General features: G+C 55.8%; 1 protein-coding gene across 1 annotated transcript in view; it reads right to left on the bottom strand.

Moving 5' to 3' along the window:
- LTBP2 (latent transforming growth factor beta binding protein 2) overlaps nucleotides 1-12604 on the bottom strand; it is a 99136-nt gene that overhangs the window by 73896 nt on the left and 12636 nt on the right. Inside the window, exon 3 of the mRNA XM_010583712.1 lies at nucleotides 10947-11066. Coding sequence (XP_010582014.1) covers nucleotides 10947-11066 — 120 coding nt within the window. The remainder of the gene's footprint in view (nucleotides 1-10946; nucleotides 11067-12604) is intronic.

Here is a 12604-nt window from a genome sequence, read left to right on the forward strand (position 1 = left end):
CGCCGCCCCGCCGCTCCCCGGCTCCGGCCTGGCCGCGGAGTCCGGCCGAGCGTCGGCGAAGCCCAGGAGGACGGCGAAGGTGAGCGGGAGGAGGCTGGCGGCGGCGCCCCGCATGGTGTCAGCCGGTGGCGGGGGGAGACGGGCGGCGCGGAGCGCTCAGCGTCCGGCTGGCATCCTCCGGCGGGCGCGGGGCAGCGGGGACCGCCGGCTCTCCGCCCTCCGCTCACCGCCCCATCCCGCTCCGGGGCTCCGCCGCGACCTGCCGCCCACCGGGGCCGGGGGCGCAGAGAGCGAGGCGGAGGCAGGGGCGCGGGCTGCTGAGCGGCCCCCGCGGCAGGAGGAAGAGGAGGAGGAGGAGGAGGAAGGCGGCCGGCCCCGCTCGCCGGCGAGCTCCCGCGCTCCGCAGGCAGCTCCGAGCACCTTCGCGCCTGCCTCTGGCACTGGCAGCGCCTGGAGGGGATGGAGGGTTTTATTTTTGGAAACCTCCCCCTTTTGTGTCTTTTTGATGCTGACATCCCCCCTCTCCAGAGGACACGGCTCGGCCCCCCTCCTTAGGAGAGGAGACATTCCAGCAACACCCACTTTGGCAAAGGGAAACAAACTACAACAGAGAAGCCTTAACCCCTGCCTGGCCGGGGAGACCCGTCCGCCGCCTGCCCGGCAGCCGGCGTGCAGCCCCTGGAGCCCTCCCTGCCGCCCGGCCCGCAGCGAGCCGCTGGCTCCCGCCGCAGCTGGAACCGCTCGGGGAAGGTGGAGCAGCCCCGGGTGTGGGGTGCACGGAGCAGGAGACACGGATGCGGAGGAATACGCCGCCGCCCCCCAGCATCTGGGGACTCCTGGAGCTGCATCAGCACCGCTAGCCCTCTTGCTGCTCTTGATCGCATCTCACAGGAGACAGGCATGGCAATGGGGAGAGCCTTATTTGCCATCCCACCCTGGCTACAGAGCTCTCAGATCCCCTCAAATCCAATTCAGGGCTTTATATTCTTCCTTGTATAGGTCCAGGCTAGAAAAGGAACCACCTAAAAGCTCCAGGTCCTTCACCTAAGACAGATCTTTCAGGAGACGCCAGCTTAGAGTAGGTGTCCTTCCCTCCCCGTGTCTGTCTGTGTATGGGCACCTGGAGGTCGAAGGATGGCTTGAAATGACTACTTTATACGCTCTGAGAAAGACTGAGGGAAGGGCAGGGGGGGGGCGAGGAACGACATCAACAACACACAGAAATCCCATTTCAGCCACGCACATCAGCTTGGCCTTGTCCTCTGCCACATCTCTGCTGCCCTTGGCCATCTCGAGCAGGGAGCCAATCCTCCCAGATGAGTTCAGGCTCTGTCCCAGCCCAGCAATACAGTGTATTTGGGGTGGGCTTATTCTGGCCCACAGCAGGATCTGTGAGCTTGGTGGGTGGCTAGAGACCTCTCACTGCATCTGCACACAAGGAGGCAGAGGAGGACAGTGCAGGCGCTCACAGGAAGGAGATGCTCGCTGGCGTGTGTCCCTTCAGTGGGTCCTGTGGCCAGTAACACTTACCAAGCCGTTTTCATCATGCCAAGTTCAGGCAGATGACAGGTTCACCCCACTTGACAACCTGACCCTGAGTGCTGCGTCTGGATGCCTGCGGGAGAACACGAGGAGCTCTGCATGCACACAGAGCGATCCTTTGGCTGTACCCTCACGTCTTCCAGCAGCCCGCAGGGTAGGGACTCCTTCAGCCAGATGCTGCAGCTCAGCCACTGGGTTTAAAAGGCAAATTGTAGTATCAGCCCGTGAATTCATCTAATTTCTTTTGTCCCTGGAGAGCACTGGCTCTCCTACCGTGCCCGCTGGTCCCCCAGCCCCTTACAGCTCCCTGTCCCACTGATGCTCCTCTCCCCCAGCCTCTCCCACTACAGGTGCCGCCTCCCCTGGCCCTCACCAAGCCATCTGCTTCCCGAAAGCTTCATAGCAGAGGGATCCAGCTCCCCCAGTGCCTCCTCTCTGGCTTCCAGCGGTTGCGCTCCTAAAGCTTCTCCCATTTGAAACCAGTGGCTCCAGCTCCCTTCTTTGCATTGCCCCTTGACTTTTAGGCCCTCTTGGACCACAGCCATCCTCTCCTTGGCATGGGAGTACTGCTGCCTGCCCTCCGGGGTCCAGAGGAGACAGGAAAGGAGCAGAAGCACAGGGAATGAATCCCCCAAAAGGATGCTGGGTCTGGAGCAGAGCAGGACCCCAGCACATCCCCTCCGGCTGGGGTCCTGCAAGCGAGGGAGAGGGGAGGAGGTAACTTGGCAGGTGAGCAAGTGCGATGGGGCTGAGGGGGTTCGGGCTTTGACCTTGGCCCTGGCAGCTGGCTTATGGGGCAGTGGCATCAGAGGAAATACCAGTGGGTGCTCTGGCACTTCCTGGGACGCCATCGGTTTGCTCGCCCGCTTGCCCCGCTGGAGCAGAGCCACCGCTTGGATAGGAGCTTGCATGACCCTGGATGCCGCGAGCAGTGCCCGATAACAGCCATGGCTCATTTCTTTGTTCTGAGGAAGAGGAATGTCCTTTCTGTCCTCACCTAATTACTTTCTTATGCAGCAGTGGAAAGAATGCTTGTGCCTAAACCTGACACGAGAAAATTATCAACGCCATAAACAAAGCAGCCGAGAGCCCAGGCAGTGCTCAAAGCTACAGCAGGCAACCCTGGAGCAGGATGGCTCAGGGCGCAAGTGGATTCCTCTTCCCTGGAGCTGGTGGGTCACCCCAGGGAAGAAGGAGACTCATGGCATCCCCAGGGGACCGCACCTCCAAAGGAGCCTGCACTTGGAGCCCTGACGGTGGTGGGACTGCAGGAGCCTGTGCCTCCCTAACGGGGCCAGGGAATGAGATGTGCAAACCCAACAAAGCTGTCGACGGCCCTCTAGTACCTCTCGCAGCCACCCCTGGCTGCGGCAGAGCCCAGCCCAGGGAGCTGGCATCCCTTCTCAAATGAGTTTCACTCCGTGTTTACAGTAACCCCCCTGGAGCTGGACACCGAGCCCCTTCCAGCCTCACACGTGCAAACAGGCCTTTGCTTTTGCAGGGACGTGCAGGCACCATTTGATCCCACTTAGGCGCTGCAGCAGAGCAGAGGCTGGCCGAGGGCAGCCTGGCTGCCCTGGGGCTGCCTGGCACAAGGGGCTGCAGACACAGGCTCAGGTGCCTGGGGAGGGGAGCGACTGCATCCCCAGTGCAGGTGGGTGATGCGCAGGTGCTCAGGCACAGGCTCACTGCCTCCCAGCCCTGTGGCTCATTTCGTATTTGGCTATCCCCGAAAACAAACCCATCAGAAATGGGGAAGCGCGGGGTGCGTGGGGACTCATAACACAGGTTGGGCTTCAGCGTGCAGCTCAGTGGGGGCTCAGCAGGCAAACATGAAATACCTCATTTCTCAGGAACTCGCATAGGCAGAGCGCAGACGGTCGGGCTGCTTGCTGCCGAGATCAAACCCGCGCCTGGGAAGAGAGAGCAGCAGCAGAGAGAGGATAGGGCAGCAAGCTGGCAAGCCGAGTTCGACAGCCCGGCCCCCATCAGCAGGGAGCACAGGGCTCTCTGGAGGGGGTGAGCTGCAGGTGGGCAGCTCAAAGTACTCTTTGCTGCCTCCACTTCCCCTTAATTCACCACGTGAACTTCTAGGCAGCAGTGATGGCATCAGAGGAGAGGTCGAGGGCAGACACAGCTGCAGCACCTCTCCAAGTCCACGGTTTCCAGGGCTAGGGTGCCAAGGTGAATGAGGCAGACCTGGAAGCCAGCACAGAACGCAAGGGGCTCATCAGACCCTGCAGAGAAGAGGAGCAAGGGAGGACTGTGCTGTTGGCATGGTCCTTCTCACCTGCCACTGCTACAGCAGGGAAGGAGGGGTGCTTGGGCAGCTGAGGGTTGAAGCCACAGGGCCAGAGGCAGGGGGGGTCAAGGTGGGCTGTGCCTGGAGACACGAGCATGAGTCACATCTCCGTGAGCCCTCTCAAAGGATAGGGAGAAAGGGCTCTTCAGGAGTGTGCTGATGCGGATCCCTCTGCGTCAGGACCCCTCCCACTCTCATTCCCTTACCCGTTGGGTCCACACCAGCTCTACATGACCCCCTTGGGGGCATAGCACCTGGGAGCCATGCTTCCAGGGCCAGTTGGCCCCCAGATGTGGCTCCTGGCACTGTATCCCTTAGATTAATTAGCCCCTTTTCTTCCTCTTCAGAACAGTTCACAACCCCACATGTGCTTCTTCCTTCACTGTGAGCAGACCCCTAACGCGCTGCAGATGGGACACATTCCACGGATTCAGGAGCTGCCTGCAGCTCCCACAGAGGAAGAAGGAGAGCTCCCCCCGCTCGGGCCTGAAGGGCAGGGGAAGGTTGGCTAGCCCCATGGGCTTAAAAATCAGGGTGTGGAGCCAGCCTTTTAGAGGTACAAGTCACAGCTTCTCTGAAAAGAGCCATCTTACACTAGGAGGGAGGGCACGGCAGCCCTGGGGAGCTGGATGGAGAAACAACTTAGAGGCAGCAGTGCAGAGAGACCTCTGGAGCAGATGTCTGTAACCATGGGCATCAGAGAGGCAGGAAAAGCAGCTTCTGAATTTGTGAACACAGCCAGCAAATCCTCCATGGACAGCATTCCCACCCCTCGCCTTTGCCATAAGATACACACAGCTCATCACACTCATGCTTACAGCACCCAGGGAAGGAGACATTCCCACTGGACAGACGAGCCATCCCAGCCAGACACACAGCCTGGCCCTCCAGCTACCTCCACCCACTCTTGGTGCGTCCCTCAGAGCCTTGGGGTACATCTCGGCCTCTCCCTGTGAGGAGGCTGCCAGCAGCCGAGAGCCGTGTAAGCGACGGTTTGTTGTCAGAAAACAGAAGAGAAACTGTCCAGCAGCTCCTAGTCGAGAGCCAAGGTTTGCTGGTTTTATTGTTCCTTCTGCTTTCATTTAACCAGGACCATCTCTGAGATGGAGGAGGGAGGCACAGACCAGCCAAGTGGGTGTCCCACAACTGGACTCCTTGGTTGTGCTGTTGTCTAAACATATGTCCGTGCATTACCAAGGGCTGAGACCACACGCTGGAAAAGAGGTTACAACAGGAGACAAAAACATGCCGCTAGGAAGAAGAAACCTGGAGAGCAGGACCAGATGGCAGAACCCAAGGGATGGGAGTGCAGAGTGAGGCAGAGAGGAGGTTGCTGTGGGCTACTGCTGCAGAAAGGCTCTGGTGGGGCTGGTTGCAGAGCACAGCTGGTCCCTTATTTATCCATCACACTATTTCAAGCCCCTTCAGCAACTCTTCAGGAGAAAAAAACCCTCAGCTAGTATATGACTCATGCAGAGCTACAGCAGCTCAGGGGGACCTGTCCATTTATAATTAATGAAGTCCTGTTTGCAATGATACGACTGCAATCTCCCCTCTCCCCAAGAGGCTGGTCTGGCCTCTCTGCTTCTTTGATACCTGTGGCTAGAACCACACGTGGCGGGGAGAGGGGCCTGGAAACCAGGAAAGCCTGAGCATCCCCAAGGAGCATGGAGGCTGCCCTAACCAGGAAACCCATTCCATCATGCATTCCCTGCAGGAGCAAGCCTGCTCAGGACATCAGCCTGATGGGGGGCTTCAACCAGAGCACTCATTAGTCAGCTGTCCTCACGAAGGGAGGAAAGGAAAGAGGGAAGCAGAACCTCTTGCTATTTTTAAGGGCTGTGACCCACAAAGAGGGAATGCTCCTCACATGGTCAGGGCACTGTTGAGAGGAGTGTGGAAAGGGCCCTGATAGTGTGAATTTCCATAACCTTCTCTTCCCCTTTTCACGGGGGTCTTAATGCCAGGAGGCTTTTCCTGAGGTGGTCATCAAACATCAGCTTGTCACAGACTGGAAGGAAACAGGGAAACGCTGAGGGAAGCAGCTTGAGGATACCCAGGGAGTGTGGGGTGCTCTCCTCAGGGGAAAGTCACCCTTTCTGGTATCTGGTACCACTTCACAGGCAGTGCTTCCCAAGGAGCCCAAAACCTGGAGAAGAGAAAAGATAGAGATCCAAGCAAGATGACCCAACAGCAAAGACAGAAGAAACCAGGCAATCCCCAGACTGTGCTGAATAAGCTTTTCCTGAGAAATTCCTCCCACGCTGAATTTCTCTCAAAAGCACCACATTGCCTTTGCATTACCTTAAACAAAAAGACCAGAAGAAACAAACCTGAATCAAATTTTGAGTTCTACTGAGCATTTGGGATTAAAGTCGTTTCATTCTTGCTTCTGATTCCAAAACAATCTTCCTAAAAAGCAACGACTCTCATTTCCTTCAAGTTGCTATTCCTTAAGACCCTCACTTTGGCTGCCCAGGGCATGGTGAACTTGGACTGCAAGTCCTTCAGCCCATCAGCTTTGCATATCAGAGGAAAACGGATAATGGCCACATAGATCCTGAAATGGGAATGATCGGTGGTGCTGATGTATCTGTATTTTAGTTTGTTTACTCTGCCATCCTGAAATTGCAGGCCCGCTCCCCATCAGAGGATTTTAGGTGCTTTCCTACCAATTTGGGCGCTGGAATAGCTGCATGAGCAGTGATCTCAGCTCATTACAATGCAGTGATTTCAAGTGGATGTTTAATAGCTTATTAGTAAGTGAATCTTAGGAAACTGCAAAAAGTGGCAATTATTAGGTGGTATGTGTTAAAGTAGTCAGTCATCAAGAAATAGACTAGTTCATTGACACTTTACAGTCCCATCGGGTAATGATTAGGATTAGGCTGAGTACCCAATTTCTCAGCTATGACTTCATAGGCTGGGAATCCAGCTCTCCAGTGACATCACAGCTCCAGAAGTCTCCCTCACCACTTGCCACACTGACTCTACTGTCACCCACTCTACACATAGGTGTGGCACACAGCCTTAAGAAAGGGCCCAGACTCTTACAGGAAATAAGAATAATGAGCAATGAGAGTTTAACAAGGAAATAAATGCAGGGCAACTGCAGAGAAGATGAGCAAAGCCCCTTTCCATGCCACACCACATCAGGTCATAATCTTCCGAGAAGAGCAAGGAGCTTGGGATGGGGAAGCATCCACTTCCCACCCAGATGGGGGCCACGCCAGGTACAGAACAAAAACCCATTACAGGATTACAGAGATGGCACTCATGATTTTCCTGCTTCTCCCAGAACTGGGTTTGGAGCTCAGGGCAGAAGCAGGGCCTGCCCTCTCTGCGGATGATTGCCTCTGCCTCTGTGCCAAGCTCTGGCATGCACTTTCAGGCCATGCCTCTACCTCCCTCCCTCTCCCCTTCCCTTCTCTCAGCCTGGCTGAGCAGGCAAGGCAGTCTCGCACAGCTCAAGCGCGCAGCAGTGCCAACAGCCCAGGCGGTCACCTGCACTCCCTCAAGGCTGGAGAGCCCTGACAACAGGGGTGGTGCCTGAGAAGGCAGCTGGCACTGTGGAGGTGGGAGAGATCCTCTCCTTCCTCCCTCCCGGAGGCTGGCCCTGTGCGTCCCTGAGCCAAGGGAAGCACATCCTGGAGGGTGGCAGGGCTGAAGGAGGTGGGGAGCTCCTGATGTGCCTGGGGAACATCCCCACAGCAGCAGCATGAGGCCAGAACTGCCTGCTCCGAGGCTGTGCAAGTTAGGCTGGTCTACAGGCAGCTCCTGCCACAGATGAGCAACAGGAAGGGCTATGGAGCAGGAAAGGTACTTGCCCAAGCCAGGAGTGCAATTTGGGAGCAGATGAAAATGAAGCAACAGCACCAGCTTGCCTTATGTCCACCAGAAGGGACAAGGGGATGCTGAAGGCTCCTGGCTGGGCACAGGGCATGGCCAGGGCCACCCCAGGTGCAGGAGAAAGTGCTGTCTGTGAGGACCCCTCTCAATGCCACTTTGGTCTCTTGTTCTGTGAGGGGGTGGGACTGATACGGCCTTGACTTTCCTCAGCGCTGCCCCTGGCCTGAGTTACCCCTGCCTTGCTGTCTACTTTCAGCAAAGGCAGCTGCCCCTATGGCACATGCTGCCTACCTTGTTGCTCTCAGTCAAGCTCTGCTTCCCTGCAAGCCTGACCGGCTCCGTATGGCCTCTGGAGAGTATGAACGTCACTGACAAAGCCTTTAGGCTACAAAAATCACCTAGCGGTACCAGCAGATCTAAAATCCTATGTGAGAGCAAGTTTGGGGGTTTAGGGGGTAGGGGGATAGACCATCAGCGTGGCTCTCATCTCTGAGCCTGCAGGCACCATGTGTAGCTAAGGCAGTGTGGTATCAGCACCTTGTGCCCTGCCTCATCCCCACAGGCTTCCTGGAGCCTGCACCCAGGGCTGGCTGCCCTCCCTACACCAGAGGGCTGGTGCCTCCCTCTCTGGCAGCGCACTGCTGCCACCGGTCCTCCCACTGGGACTGCGCTTCTCCCCAGCACAGCTTTCAGGAGCCAGATCTGGGCCCAGCAGCAGGACACCTTCCCCAGCCCAGGGGGGATGCCCGCTTTTCAGGCCAAAGGCACACATGAAGTTTTGTCCAAGGAAGCAGCTGCCCCATTTCAGTTCCCCTGGCAATGCTGACAGGGAGCTGCTGTGACCTGCAGTGCCTCCCAGACCACAAAGCTGCTGGAGAGGTCGAGGCAAACCACAGAAAATACCACAGAGGCTGGTGGCCAGCTCTAGCCCTGTGCTTCCTCACCAGGACAGATCTGACCAAGGCTGATGCACCCATGTTGCCCATACGACCAGGGCAGCCTCTTCTGAGACAGCTCCAGTGCTGCTAAGCAGAGGCTGCAGGTTGAGGGATATTCTGGCTTGCCCCTTTCTTCTCTTACAGTCTGACTCCGGGTTGCCATGAACTACGGCTGACCTACAGCTCTCTGCCTCACCTGTCCCTGCCCCAGTATCCATATCCTATATGGCACCAGCCCCTTGGCCCCTGCTCAGCTCAAGCCTCCAGCTGGCTTTGGGGCCACTGCTAGAAACATTATAGCACACCTGTTCTTCAGATGAGGGTTTACAGCCAAGGCTAGCACATCTGGATTGTAAAATAGACATTTGGAAGTTTATCAACATGTTTCCAAACAGTCTGGGTATGGCAGAGACTCTGTCTCGATGCTTTAGTGGAGGAAGCAGCTGGGCTGGAAGGATGGTTCGGTGCCCTTCTCACGCCCCGTGCAGGCTAGGCCAAGCCCCACACACATACGCACACCCCAGAAACCAAACTGTCTCTTCCTGACACTAGTGGTCCAGGAAGCCGTGTCAGCAAGACTCTAGGAGGGAAATGGGGAAGTGAAATCCAGTGCCCTTCCCACCCCAGAACCTGCTGACACAGCTGCACCGAGCCTAGACTTCAGCCAAACATCTCCCAGAAACACCGCCTGCTCAGAAAATTGGTTGAGAATCTGCACCATATGCACTGGGGGGCAGAAACTGACTCCATCAGCTTGGTCCTGTGCAAAGCTCAGCCACCAACAGTCTCCAGAGCTCTTGCTCTCAGCAAAGTCCTGATCAGCAGCAGCATCAAGCTGCCACTAATGAGTTTGTCAGCACCAAGCAGATCTAAAGGAGGAACATGGCCCACTACCCTGAGTTGTTTCACGTGCATGGCTCCCCTCATTGTATTAGTTTCTCAGATGTGCAGCTCTCACACTCGTGCTAACAACAGACCTCCCACGCAAGCGTTCAGTAACATACTCTGATTTTGGTCTCTTCCCAGCCATCCCTCGCCAACAGAAACACAGCTGTTACTTCGGGGTGTGAGTGACACAGGGGCAAGAGATGCAGAAGACCTCTAAAGCTGATGGAGCAGGAGGTAGCTCTGCCCCCAGCATGCAGGACAGCTTTGGTAACATGGTGGTAGTTGCTTCCCACAAGATGTTCAGATGGCCTAGGCTAAGGTCAGAGCAGCTGATGGAGAATCCTCCTGACAGTAAAGCAAAACGATGCTAGATACAGATGTGCTCTCCAAAACTGCTCCCCTCATTCTCACCCTGCAATAGCCTGGCTGGTAGCTGGCAAGCTCTCCTCATCTCCTTCCATTTTGCCAGTCCACCTGCAGGTGAAGGCAACATTCCTGTCCTGCAGTACTGACTGCCACACTATGCTCTCATCAACCCTGAAGGAGAGGCCACTCTGCTAACCCAGTGGCTGAGCACTGCACAAATATCTACAGGAACTGGCAAAGGTGGCACAAAAGGAGACACTTCTTTCAAGCTAGATCGGTCTCTTCACTCCTCTGCAATGCAGTAGATGATAAATGTATTTATACCTATTTTACAGCCCTTTGGAGGCTTGGGCAGACCTGGATTCTTTCATCAGCTCCATCTGAGTGAATCTCTTCCCTCTCTAACCCATGTGCTCTCAGTAATATTGAACCACCTCTTTAGAGGCACCAATTCAAACTGATTCCAAGCTCAGAGCACTTCAGTGGAGGAGGCTGGGGAGACACAAGGGTGTGAAGGTCTGGCATAACACCAAACCTTCAAACACTGTACCTGCAGCGGTGGAAATGCAAATGCATTTCTATAGCGCTTTGCACTCAGCCAGATTCTTTGTCCTTATGTATCCATTTCAAAAGCCTGGTATTGGGGCTGCAAAGCTCCCCAAAAATCCTGGAATTAAAAGCAACCTGACTTAGGTGAATGCATGGAAGAGCATCAGCATAGAGAAACCTGACAACTTCTAAACAGAGCCCATGACAACGGGTGCGGGGCACTGCCCCACAGTGCTGATGCTGGGACCCAAGTTCAGTCCTGGCTCTGACACAGGCTTCTTCTGTCATCTCAGGTGAACCATCTAGCTTCAGCCCTCAGGTACAAAGTGGAAAAGAGATCACCCCACACGCCCACTCTGTGTTTGCCCATATGCCTTGCTGGGCCCTCTGGCACTAGAGTGAGCCGCGTTACATAGAACAAAAGGCATATTGTAGGAAAAAAGTCTGAATTAACATGAGAGCTGTACACATGCCACTGCTTAAGGAAAACAAGCATGTTTAACTGCACCTACCACTGGGCACATATAACGTTGTCTGAAGTCCATGCTAGGGCCAAGTTCACTACTGGATACTTCTTCCATGCGACCTGGAGAACCTCCAAAGATGCTAGCAGCAATTGAGGGTGAAAGGCACTGCAAGACATGACAGAGGAGAACAGGTTGGAAAATAAGGAAAAGGGATTCAAAACATCATTTGGATCTTACCAACCAAATTCCCCTCTTGCATCTGGATGTGCCAGTAGGCTCATCTGCCCAGACCATCCCAGATGGTGTATTTTTACCGATAGAGGAGGCAATGTAGCTTTGCATTTCTCAGTAAATTGAGCTGGTCACCTCTAAGCTTCCAGGTCACTGGGTCTGCTGTCTCTTCTTCCCTCCCTGGAGCATAAATCTGACCCCCACCCCAGGCCCTCTCTCCCCGAGGCAGGCAGGTCCTGCTCATGACAGCCAGCGCTTTGTTCAGCAGCTGAGCCAATACTTCCTCCCAAGGGAGAGCCTAACTCTGCAGAGGCAAAGGTCAAGTGTGCTCTTCCCAAAGCTGAGGATTTGCCTTTGCCACCTAATCCAGGCTGAGATCTCGCAGCCGGCACAGAGCTCCTCCCAAGGCTGGGAACACAGCCTTTGCAGGCAGAGGAAGGAGTGTGCCTGGGGCACAGGTACAAGGGGAGAGACTGAACATCTGCCCTTCACCACAAGCCTTCAGGGCACCAGCAAGGAGGCAGCTAGAAAAACAAACCCTCACCAGATACTTCATTGCTATTTTGTGATACAACCTTGCCCTTGCCCCCACCAGTTCAGGCCTAATGCCAAAGATGGCCAAATGGCTGTTGGTGCCTAACTTCCACATTGTTTTACAGCCATGCCTCCTTTAAGGAGGAGTGGAAGCAAGCCCAGCTTAACCCTGGGCAAGCCAGTGCCTGGAGGCAGCAGCTCAGATGGCTTCCAGCAGCACTCTGCTGTGCCCAGGAACACTCCTACTCTGCAGGGCTCAGCCACAGCCCTGCAAGGAGCAGTGTGGGCAAGGGAGCAATGAAGGACCCCATCACTCTGGTTTCGCAGTGGAGGTGAGGAGAAAACACGTTCCTACTGTTCTCGCCTCAGCCAGCCATGAGCCTCCCAGCCACGGCCAAGCAAGCAGGTGGTCCTGGCAGTGGAGAGCATCCCCTGGTGCTCTCCCACACAATCGCAGACTGGTTGAGGTAGGATGGGACCTCTGGAGATGGTCCCGTCCAGCCCCCTGCTCAGGCCAGGATGCTCATGGCCGCATTTCTGAACCCCTCTGAGGATGGAGGCTCCACAGCCTCCCTGGGCAGCCTCCTTCAGCACTGTTCACTCTGATCTGACCTCTAACACAGGTGGCCATCGGCCACCTTTGCTGCAATGGGTTTGGTCACCACCAGAGGAGCTGGGGATGCCTCTCTTGGGGACATGACATCAATGGACCCAGAAAACGCTCTTGGCTGCACCTCCTGGTTCCAGTCCCCAAGGGGCTCCCTCAGCTCCCAAGTTACAGGGCTGTGTTCAGGACGCTAAGCCCAGAGTGAAATGGGGGCGTCCCTCTCAATTGCACTGACCATGCAAACACAGCACTAGTGGATCCAGCCCTTGCTGTTTCCCTCCATTTCTTCCTTTCTGTTCAAGGCAACTGAAGAAGCGGGGGCGGGGGGGGG

This window comes from Haliaeetus leucocephalus, unplaced genomic scaffold (genome assembly GCF_000737465.1).
Source record: "Haliaeetus leucocephalus isolate CR32 unplaced genomic scaffold, Haliaeetus_leucocephalus-4.0 Scaffold932, whole genome shotgun sequence".
Lineage (NCBI taxonomy): Eukaryota > Metazoa > Chordata > Aves > Accipitriformes > Accipitridae > Haliaeetus > Haliaeetus leucocephalus.